Here is a 20800-nt window from a genome sequence, read left to right on the forward strand (position 1 = left end):
CCTCCAAGGCTACCTTGACCGTTTCTATGTGCGTCCTCACCTGCCGGTCCTTCGTCTCCATTACCTCTGTCACCTCGTCCAACCTCGTTGTCAGTCCCTCACGTACCATCTGACATTCCCTCTTCGTCGCTATCAAGTCGTCTTTTAGTTCTTTCTGTGTCGCTTTTAACCCTCCTAGTACCGCAGTGTTCCTTTGAACCTGCTCCGTTACTTCTTTTTGTCCCTCCGTCAGCTGTTCCACCTCCTGCGTCAGGTCCTCTATGCCCCCTTGTAACTTTACAGTCCCCTTTCTCACCTCCTTCTCCATTCGCTCCTTACAGTGCCTCACCTCCTCGCGCACTCCTCCGACCTCCTCACTCACACCTCTTCTGATCTCTTCTCCCATCACTTGCATCTCCTGCCCAGATGCCACCCTCATCTGCTCCATTTCCTCCCTGTGAGCATCCAGTTTGGTTTCTACCCCCATTCTGACCCCCTCTATCTGCTGCCCCATTTGTTTAACTTCCCTTTCCGCTTGGTCCCTCATGTCCCTCAATTTGCCTTCCATACTGTTTTCTAACCCCTCTAACCCCTTTTTCATCCCTTCCATTTGATTCTCCTGAACGGCCATTCTGTTTTCTACCCCCATTAACCCCTCCTGTATTTCCCCTAATCTATTGTCTAATCCCTCTATTCTACTCCCTAACCCTCCGATCTGGGCCCCCATCCTTTGTTCTAACCGTTCCCCCATTTCTCCCATTTTGCCCCCCATTCTGCCCCCCAATCGCTCACTATCAGCCCTCATTTGCTCACTCTGAGCATCCATCCGGTTCCCCATTACCCCCATCATTCTGCTTTCCATTTCTTCGCTATTCTTGTCCATAAGGGCCTTCATTTGCATAAAAAAAAGGTTCAAATCCACCGGTGGCGCTACTACGGTCGCGGGCGCGGTCGCCGTGGCCATGTGCGAGGCGCCATTTTGCGCGACCGTAACCTCGTGCGCGAGGACGCTATTTTGCGAACCTGCCACCCTCACTGCTTCGCTCTCCTCTTGTCCCTCAATTTGGTCCTGGATCGACCCTGCCTCACTCTCCTCTACCGGAACCCAGCCGCCTTGATCTGCCATAGCGCGACTTTCAAAATTCGGGTTTTTATTTTTGTAAAATACAATCAAATTTCGGTCACTTGTAATTTTGAGCGCTTTAAGCGCGTTTCGGGTCCGATCTCACTCCTCGACACCAATTGTTACTCTAATAGTACAATTGGTGTTCCAAAATTTGGGCCTAACAAATTTAGTCCCAGGTCCGAATCCAACTCCTGACAACCAATTGTTACAGACGCGGTTTTAGATGTTAGTTTACCGAGCGGTTTGGTATTACCGCGTCCGCACAGGTACTCCCCGATTAGAACCCTATCCCGCCCGATTCCACTCGAACGTTGGCCAAATCGCGCTATGCTAAATCAATGAAGGAAAGGACACAACGGCTGGGATTAAGGCAACGACACAAGGGGTACAGTTCTCAAGACCTCCGGAGGAGGATATAATATTGGTTATGCAGAAACGGGTAGATTACACGGCAAGAGGTAAAGCACAGAAAAGATGGGCACTTAGACACAGTCTTATCTTATCCCCGACAGACCACAGACAAACGGGACAAGACTGACTTACACAGGGATTGATGGCGGGGAAGGACAGGCAGTCGATAGCTCAAGGTGCACCTTGGCTCAGGGACAGGATACAGCACGGTCCGGTCCAGAGATGCGGGGAGGTATTTCAGCGCTCGGAGGTGGCGACTTCGCTCTCCAAGCTGGGGGCGCATCTCACGTCACCTCCCTCTTCCTGCGCATGTCCAGCGGGGAGTGACACGCCCTCGGCTCGTTAGCTCCGCCCCAGATGGAATCGGTCCGCCGCCTCCATTGGGTGCGGGGGGTTACCGGGCTCCGCCCTTGACGAGGAGCTGACAGCGAGCCCCTGCGTGGTAACCCCGTCGGAGCACATGTTCGATGGCGGCTAACCAAGCCGGAGTGAGGACGCACACTCCCCGCGCCGCCGCCGCTGTTGTTGTTGTTGTTGTTGTACCATGAGGAAGAGCTGCGGGGAGGTATTGGGAGGTCCTAAACTTTCTAACGGTGCCATACAATCACATTCTGGTGCAACGAAGAGTCAGAATTAATGGAAACGAGTCCTTAACTGACATAGACTAAGAATAACTAGCAAGATGTCCTATAGTTGTCTACGTGAGATGCGGTGAACCTGGGTGCGACATTTAATGGGGGAAATAGGGGAAGGTCGGTTCTACAGAGTGTTGTTTACAGAAAATGGGACTAGGGAATGGGGGATTGGGGATAGTTGGGAAGTATTGGGGAAATAGGGGAATATTTACAAGCGGATATGGATGGAGGCCAAATCCCATATCCGCAACAATATGAATAAAAAATATGGATCGTCAAATATTTTGAGTTCAGCCATGTTCATCCCAGGCTCAATGGCCATGTCTATGCCAAATATCAAGCACGTAAGCCTCTCCGTTTAGGAGTCTATCAGTAACATTACACACACACACACAAACTGTGTTTTATATATATATATATATATATATATATATATATATATATATATATATATATATATATATATATATATATATATATATATACATATATATATATACATATATATACATATATACATGTACTGTATATATATACATATATATATATACATATATATACATATATATATATACATATATATACATATACAGTGAAACCTTGACTTACGAGTGCACCAACTTACGAAGTTTTCCGAGATACGAGCCGTCGCTCGGGCGGTTTTTTGCTTTGAGATGCGAGCCGAGATCTGAGTTACGAGCTTACACCACCCGCCACCAGGTGGGTTCCGGTCACGTGGTTATCTTGCCGTGCAAGCATCTCTGCCGTATATCGCTGCTGCTTTGTTTTCGCATTTTGGTTATTTTGGAAAATTTCTTAGTTTTAACCATGGGTCCTAAGAAATTGAGTGCCAAGGGCAGTACTGAGAAGAAGAAGAGGATGATGTGCTTGGATATAAAACACGCAATCGTCGAAAAACATGAGCGAGGTGTGCGTGTTGTCGACTTGGCGAGGCAGTACGATCGTAGTACTTCTACGATATGTACGATTTTGAAGCAGGAGTCGATAAAGGCTATAACGCCAGCCAAGGGCGTTACGATTATTTCAAAGCTCCGGACCTCTGTCCATGAAGAGATGGAGAAGTTGTTGTTTGTGTGGTTGACGGAGAAGCAGCTCGCAGGAGATACCGTGACCGAGAGCATCATGTGTGAGAAGGCCCGAGACATTTACGGGGATTTGGTGCAGCAGACGGCGGGAACATCAACGGACGAGGCATCGGAAGAGTCATACAAAGCCAGTCGGGGATGGTTTGATAATTTTAAGAAGAGGACCGGCATTCACTCCGTCGTCAGGCATGGTGAGGCAGCAAGCTTGGATGTGAAGGCAGCTGAAGATTTTATTATAACTTTTGCCGAACTGATAGAAGCCGAACGATACATCCCCCAGCAAATCTTCAACTGTGACGAGACAGGGCTCTTCTGGAAAAAGATGCCGAGGAGGACGTATATAACGGCAGAGGAGAAGAGCATGCCAGGCCACAACTTGTTCAGAGTGCCGGCGATAGCTCGCCTTCTCTTTGTGGAAAACACGGTGAGATCCTTAACATCCAACAACTAATGGGACGCAAACGGGGCGCCCAGTTTAGCGGTACACACATTGATGAATCACCCTGCCTGTGAAACACCGACATGACAGGTTATAGCTGGGTCGGGATTCAAACCCAGGCTGGACAGTTTAGAGTCAAGTGTGCGTACCTCCAGTCCAGGCCATCCTGCCAACTTGTATGCTGCATACAGGTGAAATATAAAGCGCGAGATATTTTTATATATACTGTATATTAAAAAAAAAATTGGTGTGATTTTTGCGGGCTGGAACGGATTAATAGCATTTCAATGCATTTTAATGGGGAAATTTAATTTGAGAAACGAGCAAATTGAGTTACGAGCTCGGTCACAGAACGAATTAAACTCGTAAGTCAAGGTTTCACTGTATATACATATATATATATATATATATATATATATATATATATATATATATATATATATATATATATATATATATATATATATATACATACATATATATATATATATATATATATATACATACATATATATATATATATATATATATATATATATATATATATATATATATATATATATATATATATATATACAGTCTCATGAAAAAGTAAGTACACCCCACGTAAAGTTTTGACTTTTTCAACATATTTCAACATACACCCATTTGATCTTCATTTCAACAATATTGATAGATAAAGGTGATATAATATAACAAATATCATGAAACATTTACATTTTGTAGTCCATTGTATGATTTAAATAAACATAAATGCAAATTTCACATGTGGAAAAAGTAAGTACACCCCTACATTTATCACTACTTCAAATACCTAAAATTAGAATCAAGTGCACCAGCTCAGGTGCAAATGATTAGAACATCATTAGAGAGGATCTTGGAGGAACCTGTCTTATTTAAACCTCAGACATTTGGTTTGGTTTGCTCTTTGTTGTTGAAGTGTGTGGCATCACCATGCCCAGATCAAAAGAGCTCTCTGAGGCCTTCAGAAAGGTTATAGATGCCTACGAGTCTGGGAAGGGATTTAAAAAGATCTCCAAACAATTTTAAATCAATCATTCGACTCTCCAGAAGATCATCTACAAGTGGAGAAAATTCCAAACAACTGCCATCTTGTTCAGGCCAGGCCGCCCCAGCAAGTTCAGCCCGAGAGCAGACCGCAAGATGCTGAAAGAAGTCTCTAAGAACCCCAGAATGTCATCACGGGACCTACATGTATCTCTTGCCACTGTTGATGTCAAAGTGCACGAGTCTACCATTAGAAAGAGGCTGCACAAATTTGATCTACATGGGAGGTGTGCCAGTAGGAAACCTTTGCTGTCCAGAAAGAACATCAGGGCAAGACTAAAGTTTGCCAATGAACACCTAGGCAAAGACCAGCACTTCTGGAACAATGTACTCTGGACAGATGAGTCAAAGGTGGAGCTATTTGGCCACAGTACCAGAAGACATGTTTGGTGAAAACCAAAGACAGCATTTGACGACAAGATCCTGATACCAACTGTAAAGCATGGTGGTGGAAATATTATGGTTTGGGGCAGCTTTGCTGCATCAGGGCCTGGGCAGCTCACCATCAGAGAATCCACTGTGAATTCTTCATTGTACCAGAGGGTGCTTGAGGATAATGTGAGGCCATCTGCCAGAGAAGTTGAAGCTCAACAGAAGGTGGACCTTGCAACATGACAATGATCCTAAACATACCAGTAAATCCACCAAGGAATGGCCGAAAAGAAAGAAATGGAGGGTTCTGGAATGGCCAAGTCAAAGCCGAGATCTAAATCCCATCGAGATGTTGTGGGGGGATTTGAAACGAGCTGTGCATGCAAGAAACCCCTCAAACATCGCACAGCCGAAAGAATTCTGCATGGAGGAGTGGGCAAAATTTGTCCCAGTCGATGTCAGAGACTGGTAGACAGTTATAAGAAACGCCTCCTTGAGGTTGTTTCTGCCAAAGGGGGCAATACCACCTATTAGAGCCAAGGGTGTACTTACTTTTTCCACATGCGAAATTTGCATTTATGTTTATTTAAATCATACAATGGACTACAAAATGTAAATGTTTCATGATATTTGTTATATTATATCACCTTTATCTTTCAATATTGTATCTGCCTGCATCCCTCTTATGGTTAAACTGCCAAAATCAAGACTCTCTGCTCACCTTCACTCCTTCATGCCTCTGTTCTCCCACCTCTGGAAGAAACTCCCTCACTCTCTTCAATCCCACTCCTCCCTCCAGGTCTTTAAAACAGCTGTTCAGCACCATCTCTTATCTTCCCCCATCCAAAACCTTGATCTTTTCTACCCCCGCTAATTTCACCCAAAATCCACTTTTTTGAAATACCAACTTCTTTCCTGGAAGTCCTTGGTGTACTGTGTTTATACTTCTCCCACCCCCCCCCCTTCCCACGCCGCCTTCCCCCAATCCCTCTCCCTCCCACACTATCCCGATGTCCCTGCTCTCAAATGTTGTGTTTATGTGCTTCCCCTTCTCTCCCCATCTTGTCTACCGCTCCCCTTTTTATATACTTTGTTTGTTTGTCTCTTTGATTTCTTTTTGTGATAAATGTTAGCTCTTTCACGAGCCTCGATTCTGTATACAAAAAAATAAAAAATAAAAAATAAAAAGAAGATCAAATAGCTGTATGTTGAAATATGTTGAAAAAGTCAAAAACTTTCCATGGGGTGTGGTGTACTTACTTTTTCACGTGACTGTATATTGTTGCGGTTTTGGAATAAAGGTTAATTTCCCCTCTTAGTTAGTTACACCACAACATGTACCCTCGCTTAAGTTCAGTTATTTCTTAGTTAATGTAAGCGTAGTCCTTTCCTGTGTTCGTTTTGCGTTGAGTAGGTCAGTGAAAATTAGGTGTCCTTATGGCGCTTTGGTTTGGTATTGGCGCTGAAATACCACGTGGCAGGCCTGAACAATTCGACCGAGGCCGAAGGAAAGCGGGGCAGGAGGAGTAGGAGCCATCGGTAAGCACGAGCCCCCAATCAGGGATTGAGGGGAGTGGCTTACCACTGCGGCAAGAGGTGGGGTTTGGAACATTCGAGTCGGGCCAGCGCTTGCCCATATAACCCTGCCCCGAGCCCCCCGCCTCAGATGAGATAAGATGAGATGAGATGAGGTGAGATGAGGTGAGATGAGTTGAGGTCCAAAGCAGATGAGTCAGATGAGCCCAGGATTGCCTCGTATCAGCATCGCCTCGTATTGAGTCGTATCACCCATGAACTGAATCACCTCGTTGTATACGAAATTTGCCCTGCTCCCCGTGCTCTGCGCAGTATTAATCGCGCGCTGTAATGACGACCTGTGCCGGGCCACAGACGCACGATTTCCTCCTGCCTGCCTTTGCCTGAATACGCGCCGCAGGGATTTCCTCCTGCCTGTCTTCGCCGGGGTACGTGCCGTGACCGCCAGAGGGCTACGCCGGGTGAACTGTTCCTGGAGCGACCGAAGCAGGCGCGTTTGGCATGCAAACATCCTTCCTCCATCTCCCCGTGTGTGTAAGTGGGCCCATTGTCTGGGTATAAGTATAAGATTGACTAAGTTCTGCCCTGTGTCCCTTTCCTTCTACCAATCCTTGTAAATAGTGTAAATAAACCCTGTTCTTTCTTCTGATTTGACCGTCCTGTCTTTTCCATCATTGACTTCGCATGGTACGAATAAGAATCGCTCTAATCGGGTTCTAATAGAAAAGTAATTGCACGAGTCACGTGATACGCATCCGCTTGGGCGTACACAATTAAGTGTGGTTCGTGCGAGGCTCGATCCCCGCTTCTGCTGCGGCGTGGATACCAAAGGTACGTGTGAATTTGTCCCGAAACCCTTTTCCACGTTTGCCCGGAAGTGGCGACTCGGTCTCGCGGTTTCGAAGACCCAAGGAGAACAAGGGGTTTAATCTCCTCTTTGTAACGGGAATGGGCTTCGAAGATCCGCAACAATATATATATATATATATATATATATATATATATATATATATGTGTGTGTGTGTGTGTGTGTGTGTGTGTGTGTGTGTGTGTGTGTGTGTGTGTGTGTGTGTGTGTGTGTGTGTGTGTGTGTGTGTGTGTGTGTTCGTCTCCGCCTCTAGTACAGCCGTCTAGCCTGGGTTGGAATCCCAAGTCAACTCGAAACTGCCATCCTGGTGTTCCACATCAATGTGTGCCATCGTCGGATGGACGTTAAACAGGGGGTCCCATCTGCCGACATTAGTTGGTGTACAATATCCCACGTTGTCCGTCGCTCACAGTCGGCGAGCTATTACCAGCATCATGAACAAATTACAAATTTAACCTCAGCCGAACGGCAGGCCTGGCTATCCGGTTCGTGAAAGACTTGGCTTCGGCCAAAAGCTTCCCCCGGCCCAACCCAACAAGAACGTGGGAATTCAAAGAAGATGACGTGATTATAGATATTATTTTCTGTCCTCTTCCTTCATTTCACTTGGAAAATCATATTTGTCGGAAAATGTTTAATATTCAGCACTCATGCACCACATGGTCGTGTGTTTCATTCACCTTTTGTCTCTTGTGTTTTTGAAACTTTTCCCAAACTCGGATTGAGGTTTTTATTTTGGAGTCCATTTCCCGCTCACTTGAATTCAACTCCAAATCCATGGACGCGATTCCATGTCCTTCCCCAAGGTTTTGAAAGACTTAAATGGTCTTTACGGATCAAAAAACTAACTATTTTATTCATTTATTCCGATGAGTCGTGGACGTGGTTAATTCTCTCATGTCTCGAAACAATTCCTCGGAGATTGGCCGGTTGCGGGCGATGGGGGGCGGAATGTAACAGGGATACTGTAGTCTTTAATCAAAATGGATACGGATGTGAGAATTAGAAGATCGGTCGCTTCCGTTCGTCCTGCGATCAATCTTCCGATTCTCACATCTATATCTACTCTGATTAAAGACCATACGCGTTACATTCCGCCGCCCCCCATCGCCCACAACCCGGCCCTCTCCGGCCGCCAGGTGCCATCCACCCCCGTGTGACGTCAATTCGTGACGTCAACGCTCTACCCGCGGCGCCCCCATTCCCTCATTTCAGCGTCTTCTTCTTCCTCCACCAGCGCGTCTCCCACCGCGGTTTCGACGGGAAAGGCCGAACGGCCGGTGCGTCTCCGTCTACTTTGCACCCGAAGCGCGGCATGGCGATCCGGAGCTGAACTGCCGGGACTCGTCGGCCCGAGGAGAAGAAAAAAAGCGACCCTCGTGTAAAGGTGAGTGGACTCTCGCAAGCTGGAGCCCGTGAACGCAAATCCTGCATTGGCAATCGACAATGATTTCGGCTTCGGACATCGTGGAACGTTTCAGCGATATAACAACCCGGAATGAAGGAACCATGAGCTATTCCTATTGCAAATGTTAATTTTTACCTCAGAAATAAGCGATTACAGGACCGCGCGTTTCATGCGTCTGAGGAGATTCTCGGGATCGGCCGTTTCCCTCAGACCTTGAGATCCATCTAATCGCCAATGCCCGAGACAATTAGCACTTAAATCCTCGGACTGATTCGGAATGAGAACATGTACGATCGATGTGACGAGGGCGAAAGACAGAGCGTTGGCGTTCCTGATCCTCAACCTCATGCTTTCTGTTCCCTCCCTTCCTCTTCTTCTTCATCCCTTCTTCTTCCTCCTCATCCACCTCCGACTCCCTTCAGTCCGTGCCCGCAGGGCTGCTCGCCGTCATGCACGCCTCAGCGTTCTCGTCGTTTCGCTCATCGGAAAGTGGAGCCGCGACCGCTCCGGGGACATCCGACTCGACCGCGCTGGTCAAGGCTCAGCCGGAGCCGTCGAGCTCCAGGTTGAACCGAAAACGCCGCGGTCTAACGAAAGCCGCGCCGGTCGAGGAGCTCCCGTTCGCTCAGGACGTGAGCGGTTGGCGCCATCCATCCGATCCGTACCGACCTCCGCTCGATTCGCTCGACAGTCGGAGCAGGGAAGCCTCGGTGGACAGCTACTCGGGGATGAGCGGTCCCCCGGCGCTCGCCAAGCGCTTCTTCGCCAAGAACTGGTCGGCGGACACCGGATATTTCACGAACACCGAGCGGAGCTTCGCCGAGAACTGCGAGGACGAAGCCGAAGGGATCCGTGAGGACATCACCACCATCTTCAGCTTCCTGGACGACATCAGCACCAGCGGATCTTCTGCCTCGGGAACTTCACGCAACGAGCGACGATTGGCTGCCCTCAGGGCGCACTCCGAAGGGGAAGGGCTCGCTCCGTGCTCCGACCACAAGCGCTCCGGGCTCCTGCCCTCAGGGCATTCGTGCGACTCCGGACGCGGGATGTTTCCCGAGGCCGAACCCCTGCCCGGTGCTCCGCCGAGCACCCGCGGTCACCAACAATCGTCCCAGCCGTGTCCCTTCCCTCGCGTCCTGCGATCCTCGTCCAGCATGGGGAGCCAGAAGATGCCCGTGAGACTCAACTCGATCCCAGAGAGCGCCGATCACTCTCCCGCCTGGAGCGGCGGCTACGGCGCCGAGCCCAACGGGCAGGTGGACCCACGGTACCCCAAGTCGGGGGAGCAGTGCCAGGTGAGCCGACCGTGCCAGTTCGGTCCCGTAGACGCCTCCACGTGCTTGGATGGAGCGAACAAACTTCTGGGCTGCAACGGAGGGAAGATGGGCAAAGCGCCCGTGGATTCGGGGTCCAAGATGGGACCCGAGGAGCCCGAGCAGCTGAAACTGAGCGTCAGTCAGCTGGTGATGCGCGTGGGCGAGATCGAGCGAAAGCTCGAGTCGCTGACAGGTGTGAAGCAGGAGGTGACCCAGGTGTTGGACAAGCTGAACCAGCTCGACGGCAGGATGCAGTGGGAGCACGCTTCCGGTCGCCGTAATTCTTGCTCGAGCGACATAAGCGCGGACATGGCGCCCCCGCCGTGCGCACGAGCGCACACGTGTACGCAGAGCCGCACTCCGGACATGCGGACCGGACGCCGCGTTCGACACTCCTTCGAGCGCCGGAGCCGCTCGTTCAACGAGGCCGACGCTCCCCCGCAGCACCTTTGGGCCGCACCGCCGCGGGAGAGCAGCATCGGGGACCTGCGCCTGGCGAGGATGCACGGCGGGTCGGAGCACGCACTGTGGGCCATGGGCGACTCGGGCCTGTCGAGGAGGAGTCTTTGTCCGAGTGCTCTGTACGAGGGACCCGGGAGGTGCGGCCCTCAGCGCGGTGTGCCGTACGTTTCGTCTCAGGTATGCGTGCACCCGCTACCTGCCTTACTCGAACTCAAACATGCATCGATGCATCATCATTAAGTAGACTTTGTAATCTGCTCTGCAGTCGTGTGGACACATGAATGTGATGAGTGCACCTGGGCTGCGGGCGCTGGTGCTTTGAGACCTGCTTCGCTTGTTGTGTTTGAGTCTTTCCTTATTACAGACGCGGTGTATCGAGTCGAGTACCTCTGTACCTAACTGCGGGCAGGGAACAGCAATGACACTAATGGTGCATGTGGTTAAATGGTGCATGTGGTTACATGGTGCATGTGGTTACATGGTGCACATGGTTAAATGGTGCATGTGGTTAAATGGTGCATGTGGTTACATGGTGCATGTGGTTACATGGCGCAAGTGATTAAATGGTGCATGTGGTTACATGGTGCATGTGGTTACATGTGCATGTGGTTACATGGTGCACGTGGTTAAATGGTGCATGTGGTTAAATGGTGCATATGGTTAAATGGTGCATGTGGTTAAATGGTGCACATGGTTAAATGGTGCATGTGGTTAAATGGTGCATATGGTTACATGGTGCATGTGGTTAAATGGTGCACGTGGTTACATGGCGCGTGTGGTTACATGGTGCGTGTCGTTAAATGGTGCATGTGGTTAAATGGTGCACATGGTTAAATGTTGCATGTGGTTAAATGGTGCATATGGTTACATGGTGCATGTGGTTACATGGTGCATGTGGTTAAATGGTGCATGTGGTTAAATGGTGCATGTGGTTAAATGGTGCATGTGGTTAAATGGTGCATGTGGTTAAATGGTGCATGTGGTTAAATGGTACATATGGTTACATGGTGCATGCAGTTACATGGTGCATATGGTTAAATGGTGCATGTGGTTAAATGGTGCATGTGGTTAAATGGTGCGTGTGGTTAAATGGTTCATGTGGTTAAATGGTTCATGCGGTTACATGGTGCATGTGGTTACATGGTGCATATGGTTACATGGTGCGTGTGGTTAAATGGTGCCTGTGGTTACATGGTGCATGTGGTTACATGGTGCATGTGGTTAAATGGCGCGTGTGGTTACATGGCGCGTGTGGTTACATGGCACGTGTGGTTACATGGTGCGTGTCGTTAAATGGTGCATGTCATTAAATGGTGCATGCCATTAAATGGTGCATGTGGTTACATGGTGCATGTGGTTACATGGTGCATGTGCTCAAATGGTGCATGTGGTTACATGGTGCATGTGGTTAAATGGTGCATGTGGTTACATGGTGCGTGTGGTTAAATTGTGCATGTGGTTACATGGTGTGTGTGGTTAATGGTGCCTGTGGTGACATGGTGCATGTGGTTAAATGGCGCGTGCGGTTAAATGGTGCATGTGGTTACATGGTGCATGTGGTTAAATTGCACGTGTGGTTAAATGGCACGTGTGGTTAAATGGCGCGTGTGGTTAAATGGCGCGTGTGGTTACATGGTGCGTGTGGTTACATGGTGCGTGTGGTTACATGGTGCGTGTCGTTAAATGGTGCGTCATTAAATGGTGCATGCCATTAAATGGTGCATGTGGTTACATGGTGCATGTGGTTACATGGTGCATGTGCTCAAATGGTGCATGTGGTTACATGGTGCATGTGGTTACATGGTACATGTCGTTAAATGGTGCATGTGGTTACATGGTGCGTGTGGTTAATGGTGCCTGTGGTGACATGGTGCATGTGGTGACATGGTGCATGTGGTTACATGGTGCATGTTGTCAAATGGTGCATGTGGTTACATGATGCATGTGGTTAAATGGTGCATGTGGTTAAATGGTGCATGTGATTAAATGGTGCATGTGATTAAATGGTGCATGTGATTAAATGGTGCATGTGATTAAATGGTGCATGTGGTCACATGGTGCATGTGGTTACATGGTGCATCTGGTTACATGGTGCATGTGGTTAAATGTGGCATGTGGTTACATGGTGCATTTTCATGCGGTTTACATGGTGCATGTGGTGACATGGTGCATGTGGTTACATGGTGCATGTGGTTAAATGGTGCAGGTGGTTACATGGTGCATGTGGTTGCATGTGTGCATTTTGATGCGGTTTACATGGTGCATGTGGTCACATGGTGCATGTGGTTACATGGTGCATGTGGTCACATGGTGCATGTGGTTGCATGGTGCATTTGGATGCGGTTAAATGGTTCATGCGGTTAAATGGTGCATGCGGTTAAATGGTGCATCTGGATGTGGTTTACCTGGTGCATGCGATTATATGGTACACGTGGTTACATGCTGCATGCGGTGTCATGTTATATAGATGACTAGTGCATGCATTTACATGCTGCACCTGGTTACATGGTATTTAAGATTATGTACACGATTATATTGATATGTGTTTATAGGTGCACGAGCATAAGTGGTTACATGGTGCATGTGGTTAAATGGTGCATGCGGTTAAATGGTTCATGCGGTAAAATGGTGCATGTCGTTAAATGGTGCATGTGGTTACATTGTGCATGTGGTTACATGGTGCATGTGGTTACATGGTGCATGTGGTTACATGGTGCATGTGGTTACATGCTGCATGCGGTGTCATGTTATATAGGAGATGACTAGTGCATGCATTTACATGCTGCACCTGGTTACATGGTATTTAAGATTATGTACATGATTATATTGATATGTGTTTATAGGTGCACGAGCATAAGTGGTTCCATTCTGCATGCGGTTTCATCATAACTACAATAATTATATGATATATGCAAATACGTGATGTTATCGGTTATATGGTCCCCACAGTTACATGATGCATACGTGGTTACCTGGCTTTTGAGATGATGTATGTGATTATATCGGATATCAAATGCGGTTTCATGGTACAGGTGCATAATTGCTTTATTTGCATCATTTATGCACCTGCACTATGTAACCTGTAATATATATTACATGGTGCATACATACACTGTAGTCTGTACTATAAAAAAATAGTTGGATGCAGCCTGTGGCTGCTGATTGCATCATTGCTGGGAGTGTGGCTGTTCCGTTGATGCAGTGCCCCCTGTTTCCAGGAAGCTGGTACCTCTGAAGGCTGGCAGGTGGAGTCAATCCACCTGGTGTTACGTAACTGCACGACAGGGGCTCAAACTCAATTGTCCCTAAGATCTTAATGCAGCCATCTTGACTGTTCAGCCAACATCAGGCTTATATACAGTATATTTACCATGATGCATGTGGTTACTTGGTGTATGCGGTAACATGGTACGTGTGGATAAATGGTGCAAACAAGTCACAATGTGCATGCAGGTACTTGGTGGATACGAAAACTACGAAGCACACAGTTCATTATTCAGTCACCCTCAGTTTTCCCTCGAGTTATAGTTTTGCTGTCAGTGCATTTATAGAAGCTGTTTTGTCTTTTGCGTTCTTTTACCTATCGCATAAATTATGTATTTTGCAAGGGATGTTCTTCTGGTCGGCGATGACAGCTCAGGTGAGCTTGTAATGTTAATACCCCCATGCTATTCGAAAACAAGAGGGGGTGGGGTATTATGATCGGCTCTGTCTGCCCGTCCTTCACGCTATCGCCTAAACGGTTGGGCAGAAATTCATCAAACATGGTAGTTATGATCACCACATGGCATGAAGGTGCAAGAGCAGCACTTTTTGGCCTCGCCTCCTGGTAGGGGGTCAAAACATCAACGACCAAAATGCAATTACAGGTGTGTTTTTAAACATTTTACAGTAAATGTAAATTTGTATTTGCAATCAACTTTGGGAGTCGTATGAAATATGTAATGATTTTTTGGATTTGACCCCCAATTCATTCCCCAGGGGGTGGGGACCGAGGGTCACAGGAGTCAAAACGGAAATTGTTTTAATTTAAAATTTTATATTGGGTCATTTCTGGTGGAACCTTTTGCCATCTTTCAATTTTTAGGTGGGATACGCTGGGATTGACAATGGCATTCCATAGACTTTGTTGCAGTATTTTTACTGAAGCGGTTCTTCAAGGCCAAAGCACCACCAGGCGGGTGAGGGACAGTAGGTCTTTGTGTCCACCCGGAGAATCTGAGCACATATTGGGGTCTCAGACACGACCGTGGCAAATACGCCGACAGCCATAGCCAAGCAGAGCTTTGTCAGCAATTTGTTATCTTTTTGCTGATGACTGCTCCCTCTGCCGTGACATCCCGCATCCTTCTGACAGACGACATCAGCTTCGCCCCTCTCTTCAGACCTTGACAAAATCATAAACTGGTCAAACACTTGGAATATGTCTTTAACCCTGAGAAATCCCACACACTCACTCTTTTCCTCTCTGAAAGGACCCTACCGCAAACCCTGCCATCTACTTTCTCAACAACCCTCTCAAAGAAGTTCAGTCATTCAAACTCTTGGGTCAAACTCATTCAAACGACTCTTCTTCTTATGGTGCCCCAGTGTGCACCAAATCTCACTTACGGGTTTATCGGCAATAAATTATGTGCTGTGGAGTTCCCATTCCCCAATGTCCAAAATGTTCATAAAACCCAGGAATTTATTCAGAAAAAAATGATGTGGGGAAGGGAAGAAGAGAAACTAATGTGAGTTGTAGAAAATCAAGACTGCAGAGTGTCCATAGGGAGGTGCGATGCGAGGCTGGGGTGGTCAGCCGCTCCACAAATGATAACCTCGCCCGCTCCACAAAAAGTTCCACTAAACAGGTAATCAGAGCTGTCTCCCTTGACATATCTCGTGCCTTCGATACGGCCTAGCACCCCGCTCTGCTCACCAAAATCTCATCCTATGGTATCCATGGAAATCTCCACGCATGGCTTGCGGACTTCCTTTTCGGTCGCAGTCAACGTGGGCCCTGAATAGATTTCTCTCATCTCCCCTTCCTGTTCAGACTGGAATTCCTTAAGGCAGTGTTCTGGGCCCTGTGTTTTTTCTTGGTATTCATCAATTAACTCTCTGACTCTCTTGAAAATCCTCTCTATATCTTTGCTGATGACTCCACGCTCTGCCACTCCATATCTCAACCCTCAGATCGGCAGGCAGCAGCCTCTTCACTCTCTGCAGACCTGGACAAAATCACAGACCGGTCAAACAAGTGGAACATGTCTTTCAATCCTGACAAATCTCACACTCTCACTATGTCTCTCCGAAAAGACTGACTGGACAACCCTCCCATCCACTTTCTCAACAATCCTCTCCAAGAAGTTCTGTCACTCAAGCTTTTGGGTCTCACTATCTGCCATGATCTTTCCTGGGAAAACCACATTTCCAAGCTGGCCTCCAAAGCCAGTCACCGACTGGGCATCCTCCGTCGTGCGAAGTCCTTCCTTGGCACATCTGAGCTCCTCAACACATACAAGGCTTTCATCCGCAGCTCAATGGAATACTGTTCTCCCCTCTGGGCCGGTGCTCCTGCCTCACACCTTGCTCGGCTTCACTCTGTTGAAACCAAAGCTTTCAGAATCATTGGAATCTCCTGCAAGGAAGCTAACTCTGAGGGCCTTTCACTCACCCACCACAGGCAGGTTGGTGGTCTTTCTGTCTTCTACTGACTCCTCTCCGGCCTTGCTCCCCCAGCTCTCTCTCTCTCTCTGTGCTTTGTCCCCTTAATATTCCTATAGGTCGCACAAGAACTGCCAGCAACCCTCTTATGGTTAAACTGCCAAAATCAAGACTCTCTGCTCAACTTCACTCTTTCATTCCTCTTTTCTCCCACCAATGGAACAAACTCCCTCACTCTCTTCAATCCCACTCCTCTCTCCAGGTCTTTAAAACAGCTGTTCACCACCATCTGTTTTCTTCCCCCCATCCGAATCCTTGATCTTTTCTACCTACGTAAATACACCCCAAATGCACATCTTTCAATCCCCGACTTCATTCCTGAAATTCCTTGTAGTGTCAATTTGTTTTGTACCGTGTACCTATTCCCGCCTCCTCCTTCCTTCCCTCCCCCCTTCCCCCCCACCCGCCCCCCAGCCCTCTCCCTTCAAACAGATCTCCCGATGACCCTGTTCTCTACTGTTGTGCTTGTGTGCTTCCCTCTCTCTCCCATCTTGTCTCCCCCTCCCCTTATTGTTTTACTTTACCGTTTATGTTTTTTGTGTTTTATGTGCTAATATGTGTTTGATGTGCTGGCTCTTAAACGAGCCTCGATGTTGTATATAAAAAAAGAGACTAATCAATGAATCGATAGAAGAATATGCTTGGTCGTGTGTGTGTGTGTGTGTGTGTGTGTGTGTGTGTGTGTGTGTGTGTGTGTGTGTGTGTGTGTGTGTGTGTGTTTGTGTTTGTTACAATACGTTTCACCCATTGGTTGGACAATTCGCATGACTCCACTGACAATTTCTATTTGGTAAATAAAAAAAATCACACAGTCGTCATGTTGGTGTTTCCTGCTATGCGAAGTTAAAAGCAACTTCGGAGCTTTCATATTGTCATGTCCTTGGCCGATGAAAACCAGCCTTGGACGGATAGCCAGTCGGTCTTACTCTAAGGCGATCAAGCCGAAAATTGGCGGTACTTTTTGGTGCGCACGGGACGAAACCAAAGTGCTTTCCTGCACGGAGCCACACGAGTTTATTACCGAAACCCATAGAACAGAGAAACACGACACACAATTGAAAATGCAACACAAATGAATTTAATGAAATAAAGCATGGAATGAAAATGAATGGTGAGGTAAATGTATAATCCTAATCGAGGTACCTCCACACACAGACTCAAAAACAGACAGGGGAATGATAAAAGAAAATAAAATGATGTTCTTTTTGTATCGGCCGGCACTCGGCTTGCTCAACGCAATCGTTGGACGTGGTGTCGGCAGCACCAGGCGGCCCGAAGCCGCTCGCGTGGGAAACGCACAATATGGCGCGTAGTTCCTCTTCACGGCGCCACGAACATTCGGCAATTTGTGCGGCCGGTCCTGCTTTGCTCTCCACTCCCTCCGAAACATGATGTGGCCCAAGCGCCCCCGAAAACACCACCGTCGAACAACGCCCCCTCCTCCAACATTGCAAAGGTTCTCTGAGCTCCGAACAGTCCTCTCCAAAAAGCGCACACGAGCCAGCCGCAGCCGAGAGCCAGAGACAAAAGCATCCGCCCGCCACAAAGCCAGCACGAGAGGGAGAGACTCTCCCTCCTCCGTTCTCGAAGTTTCTCGATGATGTCACCCCGACCAATCATGCACTTCGGGGGTGGGGCCTCACGGCCCTCTTGACCACCCACCGATTCTTCGCCTCCACTGGGCGGGGCCTTTTTCCTTAGTCGATTGGTGGGGCGGGGTTAATTGTCTTACGATTCTTTGGAGGCGGGGTTTACTTGGAGATCGTAATGTCCGGGTACTGTCGACGATGGTGGGGCGGGGTTCACCCCAATCGAGAATTTTCGGGTTTCTGTCGGCATTTATGCCGGTAGTTGTTGTTGGTTAACAACGTAGGTTTTTATGGCCGGCTGGTTATAATTGTAAGAACACAGAGGGAAAAATCACAGGAGGCAATCACATACTGGGTAGAATAATCTTAAACCCTAGAGCTAATTAGCATGTCTTCACTGTGAACTGTGTGAAGAACACATAAACAACCTTAAGCTCACAGTTTTTCTACTTACATACATCGAGATGGGCTTCCTACTCGCATGCGGTCCATGCTACCCTACACAGTCCTACCAGTATTAGGGTATTTCATCACCTACCCCCCACAAACGTAACAATATTCACGATCGCCACGCCTTCCCTATAAGATTGATCTGCATTTTAAAATGACCAAAAGGACAGTTAAAAGGATATTGAACTGATAGGCATCATGGACCTTGTGAAAATTGTCCTCAGCGATCAAGGCAGTGGTCTGTTAACTTATACACTGCCCAAATAACTAGGCATGGCATTCTCTCAAGCAGGGCTTACACCCATGTCTTTATAAAAGGTCTTTGTCTGATGTCATTATTTACTTTACCAATGTGAATATATGTATCAGGAAGAAGATAATTGGTATCGAGTCGTTTATTGGCACATGTTTTCTGTGTATCTCACGGAATTGTGAGTTGGACAGGTGACTGTTATGGGCTATGACCTGATTATTTTCACATGTATTTTTTCGCATATCTCGCAGGATTGTGAGTTTGACAGGCAATTATCACAGATGGGGAGGGGGTTTGAAGGCTTGAAATGGGGGGGGGGGGGGGTAAATTGACACCTTATGGATAAGGAGCAGGAGGGTGAGGAGTTGGGGTTGGGGTGGTGGGGGATGGAAAGGAGGGGGTGGGAAAAGTTAAGATGAGACAGAGTTGGGTGGGAAGGTTGAGGTGGGGGGTGGGGAGGTTGAGGCTTGAGGATTTTCGGCATGGGGTTGTGGGCTTTGGGTGAGAGGAGGGTGAAGCATTGAAGGCTTGGAGTGGGGAGGCGATTGATACCTTTGCATTTGGAGGGCAGGGGTTGGGGAGGAGGGGGAACAAAGATGGGACACATTTGGAAGGTGAGGTTGAGGAGTTGTGTTGGGGGTGAGGGGTATTGAAGGCTTAGTGTAGTGAGGGCGGAGCTTGAAGACTTGTGGTCTAGAAGTAGAGATTGTGGAATTGGGGTTTGCTCAGAGGATGGGGGTGGGGGTGGGGGGGGGGGGGATTGAGGATTTGAAGTCCCAATTTTGCATTACTTGAAATTTCAATTGGTCTGTTCGTAAATACAAATATCCTTCGCACTGTACGAGTTGCGGACAACGAGAGGGCGAGACACTTCGTGGCTTGATCAAAGCTCCTTTATTCCAACAGAACTAAACTAATACCGGACCTCACGCATCTTTTATAACACAAAATCACTCTTCAGGGGGCGTGGCTCCAACAACCGAGCGCACGCCACGCCCATACCATCAATAGCCCCACTGGTCCCGTGCCTGTGGATTATGTCTCATTGGGGTAACCCCCACATTTTTTTTTTTTGCTTCAAAAAGGGGACCAAAAAACAACAACAACCACGGTCCCCGAAAAAGGCCAACCCCCGCTTTGCGGGGAAAAATGGCCTCTAAACGGTGGTTTGGTTTGGTTTGGGGTAACCCCCACATGCGCCACCCCAGAATTCCCCCCGCACCGGCAATGTCAGTTTTCGGGGGGCCTTAACCACCCGGCCGAAATGACCCCTGATGACCCGAGCAGGGACTGTTAGCGGCTTGGCGGTATGCGGGCCAACCGGGGACTTACTCGACGGGGGACGGCCCCACCGTGGGGGTTGAGCCAACCGAGGGGGCTGGTCTAGGTCCAAGTGAGCCGGCTTGAGGCGGTCCACCAAAAGGTGGTCCAGTTTGCCGCCGATGTCGACCACGAAGGACTTGTCCCCGGCCTCCAGAACGCGGAAAGGCCCGTCGTAAGGCACCAGGTCCACGTTAACCTGGTCAAATCATCGCTCGGGCACTGTGAATGGTGCCAATGGGGCCTGGGTATGGTGATGCACCTTCGAGCATTGACATTCGATGCAGGTGTTGGCCCAGTCGCGCACATCCTTCCTGAGCCCGTGCCAAACGAACTTCGCCGCCATCAACTTTTGTGACGCCTTCCTGCCCGGGTGAGAAAGACCGTGGACGGCATCAAACACCAGCCGTCTCCAGCTGGTGGCTACGATGGGGCGAGGCTGTCCTAAAGATACGTCGCACAGTAGCGTGGTGCCTGTGTCCTTGAACGGCGCGTCAGACAGTCGAAGCCCCGTGACCGCCGCCCTGCAGGCCCGGACATCTGGGTCGGCGGTCTGATCGTCCGCCATGCGGGCGTAGTCGATGTCAAGGTGAACCGCGCCAACTATGGACCGGGAGAGACAATCGGCGACCGTGTTATCCTTCCCAACAACATGTTGGATGTCCGTCATGAACTCGGAAACGAAGGAGAGCTGGCGTTGTTGACGAGCAGACCACGGCTCCGAGGCCTTGGCCATGGCAAAAACCAGGG

At 48.4% G+C, this 20800-nt stretch overlaps 1 protein-coding gene across 1 annotated transcript in view; it reads left to right on the forward strand.

Annotated features, from left to right (window-relative positions):
• Positions 1–8832: 8832 nt before the first annotated feature.
• The window catches only part of MINAR1 (membrane integral NOTCH2 associated receptor 1), an 80688-nt gene continuing 68720 nt past the window's right edge, over positions 8833–20800 (forward strand). The window contains exons 1-2 of the mRNA XM_068125889.2: positions 8833–8927; positions 9371–10906. Coding sequence (XP_067981990.1) covers positions 9398–10906 — 1509 coding nt within the window. The 5' untranslated portion in view covers positions 8833–8927; positions 9371–9397. The remainder of the gene's footprint in view (positions 8928–9370; positions 10907–20800) is intronic.

Source organism: Myxine glutinosa, chromosome 10 (genome assembly GCF_964187855.1).
Source record: "Myxine glutinosa chromosome 10, kmMyxGlut1.1, whole genome shotgun sequence".
Lineage (NCBI taxonomy): Eukaryota > Metazoa > Chordata > Myxini > Myxiniformes > Myxinidae > Myxine > Myxine glutinosa.